Source organism: Orussus abietinus, unplaced genomic scaffold (assembly GCF_000612105.2).
Source record: "Orussus abietinus isolate OABI.00-Male unplaced genomic scaffold, Oabi_2.0 scaffold363, whole genome shotgun sequence".
Lineage (NCBI taxonomy): Eukaryota > Metazoa > Arthropoda > Insecta > Hymenoptera > Orussidae > Orussus > Orussus abietinus.
The window spans coordinates 71564-88391 of record NW_019394512.1 but is presented as its reverse complement, the minus strand read 5'-3'; the positions used below and the strand labels follow the sequence as shown (position 1 = coordinate 88391).

General features: G+C 36.2%; 5 protein-coding genes across 8 annotated transcripts; 2 read left to right on the top strand and 3 right to left on the bottom strand.

Annotated features, from left to right (window-relative positions):
• The first annotated feature begins 485 nt into the window (after positions 1 to 485).
• LOC105704155 (integrator complex subunit 9) lies at positions 486 to 4153 on the top strand. Its single transcript, XM_012433152.2, has 10 exons — positions 486 to 779; positions 1071 to 1265; positions 1438 to 1842; positions 1918 to 2164; positions 2231 to 2411; positions 2531 to 2766; positions 2834 to 3045; positions 3140 to 3325; positions 3425 to 3619; positions 3895 to 4153. Exons 1-10 carry the CDS (start codon positions 771 to 773, stop codon positions 4012 to 4014), a joined length of 1986 nt encoding a protein of 661 aa, XP_012288575.1. The 5' UTR covers positions 486 to 770; the 3' UTR covers positions 4015 to 4153.
• Positions 4154 to 4230: 77 nt separating this feature from the next.
• LOC105704169 (synaptic vesicle 2-related protein) lies at positions 4231 to 7510 on the bottom strand. 2 transcript variants are annotated; one of them, XM_012433177.2, is made up of 8 exons: positions 7261 to 7510; positions 7040 to 7186; positions 6755 to 6939; positions 6472 to 6668; positions 6293 to 6356; positions 6088 to 6213; positions 5784 to 5992; positions 4231 to 5603 (listed from the first exon to the last, which is right to left on the bottom strand). In XM_012433177.2, exons 2-8 carry the CDS (start codon positions 7122 to 7124, stop codon positions 5036 to 5038), a joined length of 1434 nt encoding a protein of 477 aa, XP_012288600.1. In that variant the 5' UTR covers positions 7125 to 7186; positions 7261 to 7510; the 3' UTR covers positions 4231 to 5035. The 2 variants fall into 2 exon arrangements, with proteins under 2 accessions (XP_012288600.1, XP_012288609.1); XM_012433186.2 differs by having other exon boundaries at positions 7442 to 7507.
• A 420-nt stretch (positions 7511 to 7930) lies between these two features.
• Positions 7931 to 11595, top strand: LOC105704180 (vacuolar-sorting protein SNF8). 3 transcript variants are annotated; one of them, XR_002762210.1, is made up of 3 exons: positions 7935 to 9341; positions 9431 to 9529; positions 11500 to 11584. XR_002762210.1 is itself a non-coding variant. In XM_012433209.2 (2 exons), exons 1-2 carry the CDS (start codon positions 8546 to 8548, stop codon positions 11545 to 11547), a joined length of 705 nt encoding a protein of 234 aa, XP_012288632.1. In that variant the 5' UTR covers positions 7931 to 8545; the 3' UTR covers positions 11548 to 11595. The 3 variants fall into 3 exon arrangements, 2 of the variants coding, with proteins under 2 accessions (XP_012288632.1, XP_023288346.1); XM_012433209.2 differs by lacking the exon at positions 9431 to 9529 and having other exon boundaries at positions 7931 to 9202; positions 11500 to 11595; XM_023432578.1 differs by lacking the exons at positions 9431 to 9529; positions 11500 to 11584 and having other exon boundaries at positions 7936 to 9421.
• LOC105704161 (paramyosin) lies at positions 9366 to 12104 on the bottom strand. The gene is made up of 6 exons (XM_012433166.2): positions 11926 to 12104; positions 11773 to 11851; positions 10163 to 11664; positions 9822 to 9950; positions 9567 to 9728; positions 9366 to 9492 (listed from the first exon to the last, which is right to left on the bottom strand). Exons 1-6 carry the CDS (start codon positions 11985 to 11987, stop codon positions 9465 to 9467), a joined length of 1962 nt encoding a protein of 653 aa, XP_012288589.1. The 5' UTR covers positions 11988 to 12104; the 3' UTR covers positions 9366 to 9464.
• A 799-nt stretch (positions 12105 to 12903) lies between these two features.
• LOC105697314 (RIB43A-like with coiled-coils protein 2) lies at positions 12904 to 15869 on the bottom strand. Its single transcript, XM_012420572.1, has 7 exons — positions 15747 to 15869; positions 14593 to 14733; positions 14344 to 14507; positions 13874 to 14114; positions 13466 to 13693; positions 13288 to 13394; positions 12904 to 13067 (listed from the first exon to the last, which is right to left on the bottom strand). The coding sequence occupies exons 1-7, from the start codon at positions 15867 to 15869 to the stop codon at positions 12926 to 12928; spliced, it is 1146 nt and encodes a 381-aa protein (XP_012275995.1). The 3' UTR covers positions 12904 to 12925.
• Between the last annotated feature and the right edge of the window lie 959 nt (positions 15870 to 16828).

Genomic DNA, 16828 nt, shown 5'->3' with positions numbered 1-16828 from the left:
TCATTCTCCGGCACTCTCCGACACTCTCCAGCACTCTGCGGCAACTCTCCGCCACTCTGCGGCACTCTCTGGCGAGTGTAGCACCGAACGTACACATACTCAACGTCTCGACCAGTAGCTTGGCGCTTGGCTGGTTGGGACGCGCGAAGATTTCTAAGAGCGATCGCACTCACACAGAGTCGCTGTATGAGAGTTCCGTACGTAACACCGACGCGTGCCCCAAAGCTCCGCATCACGTCCACTTCGAGGCAACAATGTACTTAATAGTAGTAGATAAGTAGATAAAGTCAAATGGAGCGTCAAGAGTGTTCTTCCCTTACCATCAAAAGGGAGCAGTGTCGGTAAGCGTAGGTAAGCCACCACAGTCAACTGCCGCATGGTATTACCATCATGAGTACGTGAGCCACCCACGGCGACTGCTAGATGATACCGCCATCGCGAGTGCGCGAGCCCCTATCAGAAATTCGTTGCGCCGCCTTTGGTGTCGAATAACGGTGAAAGCTATCGTACGAATCCAGAGGGCAGCACAGGATGCGATCGAACGATCCTGCCCGTAAGCAATCTACCAACTCATCTCTGCTCTGACATGGATCGCAATAGCGTGCAATCACGTGCAATTGCGTGCAATAGCGTGACCATACCCGTATATGCCCGTGAGCAATGTTGTGACTAGTTCTGTAAATAATTATAAACTATTGTATAAATAACGTTGTATTGTTGATGTATTTATTTACTTTTCCGAAGATCCTAATCTCATCAAACAAATAAAAATGAAACTGGTAATTGATATTAATGATTTTACAGAAAAAATTACTTAACAATTTTGTATTAAACGTATGATTTATAAAAGCACACTTTTCAGATAACTTGCGGAATTTCTATTAAATCATTTAAAGCTAAATTTACTTCTGAGAAATTGAGAACTAATTTACAATGATAATGATTAATATTTTATGTATTCTTCTCTGTTCTATTGAATTTATTCTATATTGACTAATTTATTTAATTCATGTTGAAAGGTATAAGCAGTTTAGAATTGTTGTTAATTGTTATAATTCATCTTGTTTCAGTATTGTTTAAGTAATGAACCAACAAAACCATGCCTCGTTTTGAGTTTCAAAGGAATTACGCTAATGTTAGACTGTGGCTTGAATTTACAATCCATATTGAATTTCATGCCAATGTCGATGGTTCCAAGTGCTAGATTTAATGCCTTACCTACATGGGTACCACGAGATAATAATCAAGACTGGCAAATCGAAGGGGTCTGTTTTATAACCTAGGAGTTATTAATTGATGTCAGAGATGGGCAAATATTTTAGTTGAAAACAAAAATCTTAGTAATTAAATTACACATAGAATTAATAATTTTTCAGAAAATATGTCCATCTCTGTGAGGTATATTCTTTTCCTATCATTAATTTTATAATGTTTCAGGAATTAAAAGAATGCTATGGCAAGGTTTTTGTAGACTCAACACCAGAATTTTCTCCTCCTTTGGAAAGGATTGTGGATTTTTCAGAAATAGATGTCATATTAATTTCAAATTACACCTGTATGCTTGCGTTACCTTTTATAACAGAGGGTACTGGTTTTAAAGGTATAGTTTATGCCACAGAACCCACGTTACAAATAGGACGATTTTTTATGGAAGAATTGGTTGAATTTGTTGAGAGAATACCACGTGCCACAGCTGCAAAACAATGGAAAGAAATGCTGCATATTCTTCCTCCTCCATTATCAGATGCATTGAAACCAAAGTCTTGGAAGTTTCTCTATTCCATGACAGCGGTTAATTCAGCTTTAGCAAACATCCAAACAGTTGGTTACGATCAAAAGTTGGTATGTCATAGACATTGAATCAAGTGTTTTTATTACATAATTTAATTTTTATTAATCAATTTGATTGATCGCTAGGATGTATATGGAGCATTGACAGTTACACCAATAAGTTCAGGATATTGCTTAGGAAGTAGCAATTGGTTAATATCCTGTGATCACGAGAAGGTTGCTTTTGTTGGTGGTTCTTCAACTCTGACGACGCATCCAAGACCTATGGAACAAACTATGCTTAAACACGCAAATATGTTAATCTTGACAGGATTGACGCAAACCCCTACAGCTAATCCTGACACAATGTTGGGAGAACTGTGTATGACAGTGGGTAAGAAACAACTTTATTATTATCTTTATTGCTTTCAGTTATTATTACAAAAATTATTTTCCATAGCAATGACACTTCGTGCTGGAGGATGCGTTTTGATCCCCTGCTACCCTTCGGGTGTTGTGTACGATCTCTTTGAGTGCCTGAGTACACATCTGGACAAGTCTGGTTTCTCGCAAGTTCCACTCTTTTTCATTTCTCCTGTAGCAGAGTCCTCACTGGCTTACTCTAATATTTTAGCTGAATGGTAAAAACCGTTACAATTCTATTGAATATTTTCAGAATTTCTTCAGATACCTGTAAACAGTTGGATCGAGTAAGAATTTTTCTGTAGATGAAATTTCATGGTATATTCATTTTACAAAGGCTATCAACAAGTAAGCAGAACAAAGTTTACCTTCCGGAGGAACCATTTCCCCATGCATTCCTTGTAAAGAATGCTAGATTAAAGCATTTCACTTCAGCCTATGCGGACGGATTCAGCTCTGATTACAAACAGCCTTGTGTAGTTTTTTGTGGTCATCCAAGTCTTCGATTTGGAGATGCTGTCCACTTTGTTCAGCTATGGGGAAATAGTCCTCAGCACACGATTATATTCACAGGTTCGATCATTGATTACTTAGGGATTACTTATTTTTACTGAGTTTTAGCTTTCATGTAATTTTGCAGAACCAGACTTTCCGTACCTGGAAGCTTTAGCACCATTCCAGCCACTTGCTATGAAGGCTGTACACTGTCCGATTGATACATCTTTGAATTTTACACAAGCTAACAAATTGATACGTGACCTTAAACCAGAAAATTTAGCTATACCAGAGTGCTACACTCAGCCACCAGTTACGGCTCCTCATAGAGCCGATCTAGTCATTGAGTCTGTTGGAGTACGTTTCCTTGAGCTGCAGTGCATGTGTGTGTTTCTCCTGTATTTGGGTACGCAATCATTTATATTAATACTAACAATAATTTTTTTTAAAGGAAAAGACACCTATAACTTTTAAACGTGGAGAAGTTGTAAAACTGCCTTTGAGGCGGAAACGGGGTCGCGTCTTTATCGAACCAGGACTAGCAGCGACAATTATTCCTAATGAAATTAAGCCTGGATTGAGCTTGGCATCAGTGACGGGTGAACTAGAAGTCAAAGACAATGTTTATACAATTAAGGTATGTTTGAAAAAATAATGACAACAATTTAGCATGAAGGTATTGAAGTAACTTTTTTTTAAACGCTCATGTCTCTTGAGCTTTAATAATTTTTTTCAGAGTTTGGAAGAAAAACATGTTGCAAAACGAAAACAGCAAATCAATTCGCCAGTGCCGATTAAAGAAGAAGTATTGAAGGAACGAAAACACGAGTATGGGAATTTGGATCCACAAGAATTACTTAGGAAACTTAATCAAGAAGGTATTCAAGGTGCCAAATTGCAGCACAGTCCAACTTCTACCAGTATTCACTTGGTACGTACCATAATTGTAACATAAAGCATACTTAACATGTACGATTGAAGTTTGAGATGTACAATTCTTGTGTTTGGTGTGTGTAAAATAATGTGAAGTTTAATTCAGAACAAGAGCAAATATGTCATGATTTGATTCAATAAGCAAATTTTAATTAAGTTCGAAAAGAGTAAATGAATTGATAACAATAATTGGTTGAACTGTTGGAATTTGAATCGTGTATTTACAATAATGCGAATCGATTATTAATGGTACCATTTTCTTTTTATAAACAGCAAGATGAGGACACCTTGATTCAAATTGGGGACAATTCCACTCACATATTTTGTAATGGTGATCAGAAATTAAGGCGACGTCTGCGAACAATAATAATGCAGAGCTTAAAACGGATCTAATTCATTGATTGATAGGACAAAATTGGAACATTCGTAAAATAATCTGTTATTTTGTAAGATATGCTGGAGTTTTGTACAAATTTTATATTGACCGGACGATCATTGTAATTTCAAAATAAAGGATAAAAAAGTTAATTATATTAAAATAATTTTTATTGACTCACGGGAAATTAAACCCAAGAGTAGCATATTTGAAAATAAACAGACCATTACGTATTTATTTTCTTGTGCGATATTATCGCAAGTATATTAAAATGTTTTCAGGTCGTACAATAAATGGCTATAAGAATACATATAAAATGTATGTGTATACTACAATCGAGAAATATAATTTGTTTAGATTTACATTTACATTCATTAAGTATAACAAATTTTACGCGATGTATATAAATATAAAACTGGTTCCATTGTAAGGACATCGATTGGAAGATCAAAATAAAATTAATAGGTTACTTAACTTTTTTAGGTAACAATTCAAATAATTTGCAATAAACGTTCAAGCATTTAGAAGAATCAAGTTTTATGCTAATGTTTTCCATACATAAAATAATTCAAATAAGTACATCAAAATGAATCATTAACCAAAAAAGTTTCGAACCCAATTTTGGCGCTGAACGAGTCAACATATTCCTTTGATATTCCCTATCAAATAAAAAGTACCTCATATTTAATAACTAAGGTAGTTTTAGCTTACACATTTTGGGCGTACACTTAACCTACTCTACAACCTATCTAGGTAGTATTAAAATACATCAAACACAGTGCATGAAGCACCTGTAACGTAACAAAAATATAAAAATCATCTCCATTATGGTTGGACATTCTTATTCTTGTATTTTTATATACATACATTGCAACGATGATTTCTAAGCGATGGAAAGGTATAAAATATGCCTCACGTTGGGCATCAGGATCAGACAGGTTGGTTTACTTTTAGGTTTAGTACCTATGACCGATTTTCCCTTTATGCACTTCATATGTACATCTCAACAGAATTCTTCGGGCTTTCGCCCGTTAATTGCTACCTATTATCTGTAGGTAGTATCAGAATACTTAATACAGTGCACAATGCAGCCGCAGCGTAAACTCCTACTGCTGCACTCATCGATTGCTGCAATAAAACTTGAGCTATGTATGGCGATATCATGGCACCAGCTCTTGCCATAACACTGCATGCGTCTACTCCAGCACTTCGCAAATGTATTGGATAAACTTCGGGAGTGTAAACATAAGCTGCCTGGAAGACTCCTGCTATCAGACCACGGGCCAGAAAAAGTCCTATTGTCAATGCTGTTCTGCTTAAAGTGCATGCTTTGACTAATGTACACACTATTACAGCAAAAATAATCAGCTGCCACGTCATCGTCTTCTTTCTACCAATTTTTTCGGTAATAATGACAGTGAAAAATATCCCTGGGAATTCGCCCAAAGTTGTCCACAGTAAGTCTATGTAATCACTTCTTCTTAGTTGGCAATCTAAATTGCAGTCGCTTCTTCCAATGCCATTACTGCCACACCGTTCAGCTGTTGTATTGAACAGCTCTGTCGTTATTAAAACTATTCCATAGTAGCAAATAGCACTACAAAACCTGCAACAGTTTTAATTTACAATATGCCATCAAGTCAATTAGTATAAATTTCAGAGAATATCACTTTTTTTTTTCAAATAAAAAATCAAATCAATAAAGACTTATACAATTTCTCTAAATGCAAACAACAAGGGACAAAATTTCTATGTGAAACCACACATGCTTCATAAAAAATCTTACCATATAACCCAAAGGGACGCAGAAGTCCTTCGGACCTCAAGGCTGAATAAGTCTTTCCATCCACCTCTACTAACTGGAAAGGGATGGTCGATTATCAATCGACCAAAAAGCATGGGCTTTTTATTTTCCTTTGCAATTCTTTCCAGAGTGATAAACGCTTTATCAGTGCGGCCAGTCATAACATGAAAGGTGGCAGACTCTGGAAGCCACTGAAAAGAGTATGCTGAGTATTAAAATATTTGTGGATCACAAATCTCATAATTGGAAACTTTAATCGCTAACTGTTTTATATGAGCACACTTACTGGAGTGATTGTAGCGAATATAAGCACAGGCAATGTTGAAATGGCGAGCAGCCAACGCCATCCATAACTCGGCATGACTATTAATGCTAATACTACCTCGAGGGAGGCTCCAAGAGCCCAGAAACACTACAAAAAACAAGGCAAAGATTATATCTTTCAAATATGAAGTGTATAAGATTTTTTTATTTTACGCTAATATACTCACATCTAGCAGTATTACACATTTTGACTTTTGTTTAGTAGGAAGAAACTCTGCAAACAATGTTACCCTGTAACATAGAAAACATGTTAATTATGTATATAATCTAATTTGAGAAAAACTATTTATTTCATTAATAATTAAAAAGTGAAATAGGAATAAAACATATGAAGGTTATTTCTTACGATTGTGGGGCACAGCCAATGGCAAACCCAACGAGTCCTCGGAGCAATAGTATCCAAAGAAAACTTGGTGAAAATGAGCTAAGAAATCCATAATAGAAGAGTAGTATTGCACATATTGTTAACGACTTCTTGCGGCCATATCTGTCACTTAAGATACCCCAAAATGTCGCACTTAACATCATACTCATAAAAACGATCTGAAACACCGAAAAACAATAAGGAGATATAGTTATTAGTAGTGAAAATAAAATGACTGCTTATTATGTACCAGATTATCTCGTACCATTATAGTTAAAGCTTGTTCAGCCTTACTAATGCCCCAATCGCAACGTAATGTTGAGCTAAGAATACTTAGTATTGTTATTTCCATGCTATCTGCCATCCAACAGAGTCCTGTCGATAATAGTAGTTTTACTTGAAACTTCCCAAAACCTAATGCATTTACTGCTTGTCCAACGGTGAAAGTGTCTATAAAAAGTTACAGCATTAAATTTATTATTAATGAAAATAAATTACTTAAAAATAATTCAGATATATAGTAAGGTATGTAAGTTAAGTTTTAAATTACCATCAGGAATGGCAGGAACCGAAATAAGTTCCATGGGTCGGTCGTAGTTGATGCTACACGTAGTAGCACTTCCGTCACGTTGCATTTTGAAGAATATTTTGGAAGCTCAGGTCTCCTTTGTATACTTTGAAAGCTAGAAAAGTACTTCTAAAAAATACTTATTAAAGGCTTTAAACCACTACTAACAGCATTATAGGAAAAACTTGATTGACCCTTGTTACCAAGTAAACTAAATAGTAAAAAAGAGAGCAATCCTTGGTGACCATATTTATAAACAGATAGAATTAGTGACCCACTTCTGTAATTAACAGTTGCGCATTTAATAATATATCAACATTTCTTTGCAGATGACACAAACTCGAATTCAAATGTTGCTGTCAGAATAGGTCACACATTCCTTACGTTCTTTAATACATCACTTCCCTCGTTTACACCTGTGCTATAGGGATGACCCTTCCTTTATTAGAGTGGTGTAACCAGGTGTAACGTTTGCACCTTAGCGCCATCTTTGCTTGGAGAAACTTCTTTTCCCGAATTAAACTGTTTAGCGGGCTATTCAAATGCTCTTATTACATTGTTTAAAGATGTATGAAGTACTTCAAATGTTTAGAAATATACGTAGCTTTTAATGTCACGCACATATTAAGTATCAGATTTGCGTGCATCTTAAGTTTGGTCTTTGAGAGACCCTAAAGAAAATAATTAAATTAGCAGGAAAGGGATGGAGCGTCCTCTTCTCCCTATCTTCGTCACAGATATGCTTATAGAATCGGGTTTGTAAAGGACAGTGCATCACTATTCTCCGTTTATCTCAGTTGCTCTCAATTACGAGATAGCATGGACGAATAGCTGTGCTAAGTGTGCCAGTGTTGGTACATTTCAGTAGTGTAAATATAAATGTACATACGTCGTATCGTGACTTTTAGTAGATGACTAAAGTTAAGCGAAATTGGGTGCGGCTAATACTTGAATGCACTTGGATAGTTGCGATGGTTGAATGGATTGTCTGACAGGAACATCGTCAGTGGGTTGTAGCATCAGCTTTCCATATCCCTAATGCTGGCCTCCAGTCCCTCCAGTTGTGAAAAGGAGAAAAATTTGCGAAACAAGTCAGCCATGAAAACGTAACTCCTCTCCAATTCTAGATAAAGACCAACTCATCTGTTTTAAGTCGAAACAACCCTAGTGTTGGATCCAAAGTATTGAGCCGAAATATGTCTCAAATACAGAGATAGATATAAATGTAAATACATACTGAGCTCCGATGTGGTTAATTAAAGTGAAGGTAACTTGATTCAAAGGTGGATTATACAAGGAGCCCTTTATGAATTTATGTTAACAGCACTGCAATTGTGTAGTTAATGGTAAGCTTATATCAATAAGCTATAAAATTCAGAAGATTTAAGATACCAACATATTTGAGGCGGAGATTTATATTCTGTATTTTGAATGGTCTGATTGACATCAATAATAATAAATTTAGTAAGGTTCAATTAAGCCAACAAAATGAGGAGAAAAGCAGGAGTAGGAGCGATTCACAAACAGAAACTTGAACAAGAGAAGTACAAGGACAAGGGAACAGAAATTCAAGAAAATCAATTCGAGCAGATGACAAAACATATGGAGACATTCAGAATTAATTTAGAAGAATTTGCATCGAAACATAAATCTGAAATTAAGAAAAACGCTCAGTTCCGTCGACAATTCACTGAAATGTGTGCATCAATCGGGGTAGATCCCCTTGCATCTGGCAAAGGTTTCTGGTCGGTTCTTGGGATTGGCGACTTCTATTATGAACTTAGCGTACAAATTGTTGAAGTATGTTTAGCTACTAATTATAAGAACGGAGGCCTGATTTCTTTGGATGAATTAAGAAATAGATTAGTACAAGCTAGAGGTCGTCGTAAGGAGCACCAAGAAATAACAAATGAAGATCTCTTAGCTGCAGCAAAAAAGCTTAGGATCTTTGGAAATGGCTTTTCTGTCGTTTCAGTTGGTAGAGGGAAACACCTAGTCCAGTCGATTCCTGGGGAATTGAGTATGGATCATACCGCTGTGTTACAGCAAGCCAGTTTATCTGGAAATGCTCACGTTTCTCAATCGATATTAGAAAACGAATTACACTGGGAGAGTGAAAGGGCCCGGAAAGCTCTCGATCATATGGTAAAAGAAGGTTTAGCATGGATAGACAAGCAAGCACAGGAAGAATCCTTGTATTGGTTTCCAAGCATGTTTGCAGCTTGCATTGTATCCAATTCATAACATTCATGTTCAATGTTCATGAAAAGACTGAGGAATGAAGGTTATGTCACAAATACTCTGCATTGTGGTGCTTGATACCAAAATGTATTTTCAAAATAAATAAATGTTTTTTTGTTAATATATTTACAGGCTTTTCTAGATGTGACATTAGTATACTATATTGTCACCTGGTCCCATCTCCTTGATCATACCTAAAAAATTAAAATTATGAGAACAATAGGAGCTAAAGTGAGTAGTGCCATATATAGTTCATCTTCTGACATACCTATGAATAGCTTTAACTCTACATTGTGTAAGTTGGTATCGACATGCCAGCAATTCTTTGTTTAATTCCTCATTTTCTTTCCTTAGAGCATTAATTTTTCTTCTCAATTCTTTTGATTTCATTTGAAAGCTACTTGTAAGTGACTTTGCTTCTGCCTTCCATCTAGAAAAAAATGTCCCATGATATCATTGGATTCTTAACAAATATTTTTCTATCATGATATTTAATAATATTAATAACAGAAATCATTTGCACTTTTGACTTAGTTTTTGGTGAATTTCAACATGCTGAGATAACTCTTTTGTCTTTTTGTCGAACTTATCCTGTACTATTCGTAATTGTTCCATTAATTCCATTTTATAACATGGGCCTTCATTTCTGATTCTGCAAGCAAATTTGTCATTTAAATGTAATGCTTAACTTTGAAATGATTTATAATATAGAATGATTAGAATCACAATGAGAATAGTCATGCCTCTATTTTTTTCTGTGGTCTATCTAAAATTTATTTGCTACAATTTAATCATATCTGATAAGGATAACATTTTACCTTTATTAAAACTTTGTAAGAAGGAAACAAGGTGCATGTTACTTACGTTTTATCTGTGCAATGTTTTTTTCTCATTTCATATTCAAGATGATTTATTTGATCAGCCAACATACTGCCACGTGCATTTGTCTGGTCGACAGAGTCAGTAGCTTTGCGTAAATCTTCTTGCAGTTGACGCACTCTATTATCTAGTAACCATCTCTCATGGTCTCTTCTTTCAATATCTCTTTCAAATGTTGATTGTAAGGATCGGAGTTCCATGGTAATCTTTTCCTTTTCATCTAAAGCTCTAGATAAGCGCCTTTCTAAATTGCTATATCTTTCCACAGCTTCTTTAGTTCGTTCATCAGCTTCCCTCACTCGTTCTTCTACTTCTCTGGCAGTTTGCATTTGAATACGCTTTATTCGATCATCTGATGTAACTAATTTTGATTCTAAATCAGCTATCTGTTGTTCTAACTGCTTTGTTTGTTCTTTGTATTTTTTGCAATCTGCTATATTACAAACTTCTAATTTGCTATCAGCATCTTTAAGCTTTTGTTCTAGGTCCAAGATTTTAGTATTAGATCTACGCAATAAATCATCTGAATTGTGCCGCATCTTTTCGAGTTCTTCTTCCATCAAGCGACTCTCTCTCTGTGCACGTTCTAATAACATAACGTTTTCTTTCAATCCTAATTTTAATTCTTTGTTTTCTAGTAAGCATTTTTTCATATTTCTATCAAAGTCCTGCTTCACACGAGACACCTCTTTTGCCAGATTAGCATTATATTCTTCTGTTATGGTGAATAGCTGCCTTTCGATTCTCAACTTTTCATCCAAAGTACGAGCTTCTCTTTGCAGAGCTGAATCCTTCTCCTTAACTGCCGTTTCTACAAGTTCAATAGCCTCGGACACTTTATTTTTTGCTTCGCTATCTTTTGCTACAGCAGTAACAACAAACTTTCGTGCATCTTCCAATTTTTGTTCTAGTTCAATGCGCAATTGTGTTGCCTGTTGTAGTTGTGGTTTTATGATACCTAATTCAGTCTTCAGTGCAATTATTGTCTCTTCATTGGAGTGTTCTTTTTTCATTACCTCTTGTCGAAACATATCAAATTTTACAGCTAAGTCTTGCTTTTCTTTTTGTAGTGTTTCAAATTTCTGTTTATTTTCACTCCAATTTGATTGATGCTTGATAAAATTTTCTTTGGTTTGTACAAGTTTTTCTTCCAGTGCTTTGATTGCTTCTGAATAGGCTTCTTTGATATTTTTCACTTGTTCCTCGTATGTTCTTATATCCTTGCCATTCTTTTTAAACGTTTTTAGTTCTGTGTCCAAAACATCTACTGCTCTAAGAGACATTTGCCATAATTGATTAGTCGTATCTTTTTCCATTTGTAGGATAGCTACACGTTTTTGAAGGTTCAAGATCATTTCCTTGTCATCTGAACGACCATCGCAATTGTCTAGACCGCTGTGAGAGAGGCATTCTCGCACGACTTGTCCTACATTTTTACTATCATTTTGAAGACTTTCAAGCTGACTACGAAGATTCGTCTGTTCTAACTGTGTAGTAAAATATATACAAGTCAAAATAATTATTATTAGTAGAATAAATGCAGTAATAAATAATTGTTTTCATATCGATAAATGCTTGATCATTTTTATGCTTACTTTACAGTTTATTAATTCTTGTTTAAGACGCTCCACGGTTTCAGCATATTCCTGAAGTATTGTACTGTGTTCGCCAGCACTACGATTATTATAGAAAAATATAGTTTATTAAAGTAATGATCAGCGTTGAAAGGCATATAACCTCAAACTTACCCGTGTTTAGACATTCTTTCGCCTTCCGATTTCATCAGTCTTTCATTTAGCATTATTTGCATAGAAGAGAAATGTCCTAGATTTGAGTAAAATTCAAATCATCTTCAAATAAAAAATAACCTTAAAATTCTGCAGAAAATTGTACATGCATACATTCGAACAAATTTTGATGTAAACAATGTATAATTAACAGTTTCTTCATTATCGATCGTTTTCCTTGAACCGTGAACTTGACCGAAAGTAGAGCCATATTCCAAAAGATTGCGCCACATATACTGACATGACAAATTATTATCTAACATCGATAAGCAGAGAAATTTAATTAATTATTATATTACGCTTAATTCAATTCTTCGAAATTTCTTAATATTTTTAAAACAAATTAGAATTCACGATAAATAACAATATACATAATTTTTATGAAATCTTCGAACCCGAAAAATTCGATGTAATCGAATAAAACTTCTCTTACGTGACTATCTTTAAAATTCATCTTTACTAGCGGTATTAGTTTTTTCCTCCATGAATACAATTATTCACCGTCAGATTTTCACTTGCAGATCCGACCGCAAATCGAATTTTCTTACAAAAAGTAATGAACAACAAAATCAGTTAGTCCCTACTAAGTATGCGGTAAATGACTATTGCAGCCGACACCGCAAATATTAATGAAAAAAAAAAATCGAACGAAGAAACATTAGGAAAGGAACGTCATTATATCAGTATACGTTTGGAGTTACATAAATTATTTTGTATGTCTCAATACATTATGCGAGCATTTCGACAGCATCCGAGAACAATGAAGAAAACGATCATCCCCAGGAACATTTTTTTATTCAAGACATGCATATATAAAAATGATGCACATAAAAGCTGTAAGCACCGTGCCACACACTCGTCTCGGCAAGTTTAAAATAAAAATGATACTACCAGTGCAGTTGTCATTATTTTTTAGATTTCGCTTCTACAAAATGAAGTCTCCCAGATCAATCCGTAAATCCTAACGGGTGCCCTTGTTGAATTGTTCGAAGAAAGCCGCGGTAGGCTTATTCTTGTAAACGAACCGATTTAAGTACTCCTGCTGGGACTTTTGTTGCTGCGCCAGCATCAGGTTCTCTTCGGCTATTTGTTTCTGCAACAACCTGACAAAGAAGTTATATTTATGGAAAATAATAAGAACAAATAGCCATTGCAACTAATTTTGCTGCTCGGTCGACAATCATTTACGATTATGTATCATGTTCTCCGGGTACGCTGAAGCAATTCAAAGAAATTTCTACAAAATAAGGCAAGAATTAAAAACAAATTAATAACAATTTTCAAGCACATGTATATGCTGTAAAGTAGGAAAATCTAACTTACGCCCGTCTTCGATCCAATTCTTGCTGGTAGATCTGGGCACTCTGAGCATTGCTCGACATCTGCCTGTTCCACTCTTCGTTTCTCCTCTTCTCCTCAGCTTTCATTTTCTACAGAAGAAGAGGAACGTCGCTTAAAGCGTGGATGACTTTTAGCCGATAGATAATTATGGAAAGCTCACTTGAATTTCCGTCATCTGACGAGCTTGTTCGTCTCGGTATGCTTTGAGTTGTTCGGAGGTCATACCCTTGTACCTCGAAGCGAGTGGCTTATCCGGACCGCGATTACTGTCCGCTTGACCCTTTGCTTCGGTCAGGAAGTCGCCGGTCACGTGGTTGTAAATTTCTGCCCTTTTGTCCTCCTCGTCTTGGGCAGCCTCGCACTTTCTTCTTTGTTCTTGTTCTTCTGCCTGCACAAAGGTCAAAATTACTTCTAAGAAATGTCGAGACTCTTGGACTAAGCGTTTCGACAAGGTATGAATAACGTGGAACCAAGTTGTAGGAAAGTTTGGTAAGAATTAAATAATTTTCCGATAATATTTAAAATCGGCAAGACTGTATTTAAAATGTTCTCATGAAGGGCCACTGACGAGGGCTCGGTTGAATCTCGCAGTGGCCTCGTTGAGTCTCCGACGACAATCCTGTTCCATTTTTTCTAAAGTCATCGATCGTCTGTCTCTGGACAGAATGGCGTCCTGGTGGGCCCTCTCGGCGTTGTGACGTTCCCTTTCCGCGGCGCGGCGCTCCGCGATTTGTTGTGCGATCCAGGCTTGCATTTGTTCCTTCTGAGCTTTCGTGCGCTCCGCCAAGTTTACGTCTTCTCCCATAAATCTATAAAAAAGAGAACTCAGAAACATTTACATCTATCGTTTAATAAAATATGCTCCAAGGTGACTTATTGGTGAAAATCACCACATGATTTAGTTCATTATGATAAATAGCTATTTATGGCAAAGGCTGATCAAGAGCAGATGATGACGGAGGCAGAACGGCAGGGTAACAATTTCATTGTTAACTTAATGATTGTTTAATCAAATTAGTAAGAGATTAAGGTATGCACCTTTGAGCGGAAGCCAATCCTAAATGTGGATTCTGGTTATTCGAACTTGCAGGCACTGACTTTTTCAAATTATTAGGATCGTAAAGGTCGAAGTCCCGACGATTTTCGGGACGCTGGTAAACTTGTCGGAAGGTGTTGATCTCCTTTTGTATTTTTCTCCTCTCCTGAAAGAGAGAAAAAGGGACCAGAAACGAGATAAATAAAATTTAATCCCAGTACGTACGAATAAATTTGGGGATATTTCTTAACCTCTTCTTGCTGCTTCTCCAACATTATGGCGACCTTGCTGCTGCAAACTAAAGCTTGGTCCAACTGAGACTCTCGCTCCTTTTCTGCGAGACGTTGTCGGTTCTTTTCCTCGATCTGTTTATCAAGGAATTCTTTGTCGACCTGGGAATGCACGAAGAATGAAAATTAAATAACAACGGTAGTCTGGAATCGCATATAAATGACGGTAAACTCTGCTTACAATATTAATTGTCGATATCTACACGTAAGTGTACGAGAAAGATAGGATTTAAGCATTCGTTGAACAAACAATGCTTAACACTTGTCTGCAAAAACTTAAAAAGTAGAAATTAAGAATGCTTTTCGAAATTGATATGTCTATCTATCATGCGTTTATAAATTCTCGGATGAATAACGGTAATCAAGGTATGGGTCGGGAGGTATCGTTTGATGCCGCATTATTACTTTCGACACGCTTATCTGCAGCGCCTAATCATTTCTTGTCGATTCAACAGAGTCGAGTCACGCGATGGCGAAGTGACGTCCTCGCCAGTTTGAAAAGTGTACCCGTAATTACTACCCATAAATTCAGAATACCCATAAATTATTACATCACCGTGCTCTGTAAAAACGCCGCAGTGGCAAGTTCCATGATCCAAAAATCTGACATTTCTTTGTCCAGTATATAAAAAAAATTTCATTTTATTATCCTTTCCCTAGTGCCATTGGGCGTGTGTTCTACAATTTAAGAAGGTAATCTACCTTCAATACCCTTACAATACATTTACATAAACCAAACTAAAAAGATATAAAAATTTAAATAAAAGCTACTTAACCTCCATGCCTTATTTAATCTTCACTTCGTTCATTGTCATCTGAGTTACTTGACCCATGGTAACAAAATATAAAGTTTACACTACCACCGGAAATTTCTTTACATAATCAATATTTAGGTAATTAAAATCACACGCAAAGCAGCATGAAAGAAGTACACGAGAAAGAAAATTCTTGTCGGGTTCAAAATGAACTCGAAGAAGGCATGAAGGTTAAAGCACCGGAACTGCGTATGTTACTGCTTGGAAAAAGTGCAATTTTGATTCTCATTGGTAATCTGGATAAACGTTCTGAATAATAGTTCGTTTTCTTTTTTATAGGGAAACTCGGTGAATTCTTACCCCGATACGACGAGTACGAGGATTGAAGATTCTCGGTTTCCTGGCCTCTTCGATTTGTCTCCTGCGCTCTATGCATGCTGCGACCTTGAGGTCCTCGGGTGTATTTAACTGGAACTTGAGCATCCTGTCGAGCGAGAAAACCCGGACGTGTGAGGTTGGATCTCGGTTTTGTCACGTCTAATCGGTTCTGATAAGATTGTGGACAGATCCGAAACACAATGTGAGCACGACACCACCGCGAACTGTGACTGTTTCGGGTGCGATTGTAACCACCTCGAAGTGTTCTCGAGCTGGCGACGAAATGGCAATTTGGGGTGAAATTCGTTGCCATGGAAAGTTTGTTCTGGGCGTGTAGATACACCCCCATATTGGAGTTGCCTGCACAGAACAGTTGGTCAATTTAAATATGCTTTTGCGAAAAATGTATTTCATTCCGCATTACGTACTTTATACCCCAGAAATTCGAAATATTACACGTTTAACGCAGAGGTTCAAAAAATATGATAATAATACGTATTGCTGAACGTTTTCAAACTCTGATGATGACATACAAATCGAGTGATGTAATCTTTGCTAGGAGACCAAATTTGTATAAATTAAACGTGGTCAGTTCAGATTTCATGATTCAATTGTTAGAAACGAATAATTTTGGAAAGGTAGCGATATTGAGACGTATTTTAGAACGTTTTGTTGTGAAAACGTACAATAAGTCGGCAGAGTTGTAATTTGTTGACAGACTTATGTACGAGATATTAATAATAACGAATTAAACGTTCATATAGAATTCATGTTTTGTGAGTTTTTCTTAAATGATCCTAAATCACATTCATATATACCAGAACGAACCTAGTGTTATGTGATAATCTAAGATAATATTACGTAAAAAGCACAGAAACCAAAAAACACATTTTTTAAACGAATGACGAAAACTGCTTTATGGCAGTAGAATATTGATATTGACCCTCTTTACACCGAGTCGAAATATCTGGATATTCCCGATATACCGATAAGAAGAGCACCAAACCTCTATTTACTCAGTTTTATCAGAAACCGATGAAGGCTTTAATCCCATGACGGTAAGA

Excerpts from the sequence above, each read along its gene's own strand:
- LOC105704180 (XM_023432578.1), top strand. The coding sequence starts at position 8,546 with ATGAGGAGAAAAGCAGGAGTAGGAGCGATTCACAAACAGAAACTTGAA.
- LOC105697314 (XM_012420572.1), bottom strand. The coding sequence starts at position 15,869 with ATGCTCAAGTTCCAGTTAAATACACCCGAGGACCTCAAGGTCGCAGCA. Across the intron at positions 13,694-13,873 it reads CGAGATTCAACCGAGCCCTC|GCAGAAGAACAAGAACAAAG; the intron begins GTCAGTGGCCCT and ends ACCTTTGTGCAG. Across the intron at positions 13,068-13,287 it reads GAATTGGATCGAAGACGGGC|GTTGTTGCAGAAACAAATAG; the intron begins GTAAGTTAGATT and ends CTTCTTTGTCAG.
- LOC105704161 (XM_012433166.2), bottom strand. The coding sequence starts at position 11,987 with ATGCAAATAATGCTAAATGAAAGACTGATGAAATCGGAAGGCGAAAGA. Across the intron at positions 9,951-10,162 it reads AAACATTGCACAGATAAAAC|AATCAGAAATGAAGGCCCAT; the intron begins GTAAGTAACATG and ends ATTTGCTTGCAG. Across the intron at positions 9,729-9,821 it reads CACCAAAAACTAAGTCAAAA|ATGGAAGGCAGAAGCAAAGT; the intron begins GTGCAAATGATT and ends ATTTTTTTCTAG.
- LOC105704155 (XM_012433152.2), top strand. Across the intron at positions 1,843-1,917 it reads TTGGTTACGATCAAAAGTTG|GATGTATATGGAGCATTGAC; the intron begins GTATGTCATAGA and ends ATTGATCGCTAG. Across the intron at positions 3,046-3,139 it reads TAGTCATTGAGTCTGTTGGA|GAAAAGACACCTATAACTTT; the intron begins GTACGTTTCCTT and ends TTTTTTTTAAAG.
- LOC105704169 (XM_012433177.2), bottom strand. The coding sequence starts at position 7,124 with ATGCAACGTGACGGAAGTGCTACTACGTGTAGCATCAACTACGACCGA. Across the intron at positions 6,669-6,754 it reads AACAAGCTTTAACTATAATG|ATCGTTTTTATGAGTATGAT; the intron begins GTACGAGATAAT and ends TCGGTGTTTCAG. Across the intron at positions 6,214-6,292 it reads AATGTGTAATACTGCTAGAT|TGTTTCTGGGCTCTTGGAGC; the intron begins GTGAGTATATTA and ends TGTTTTTTGTAG.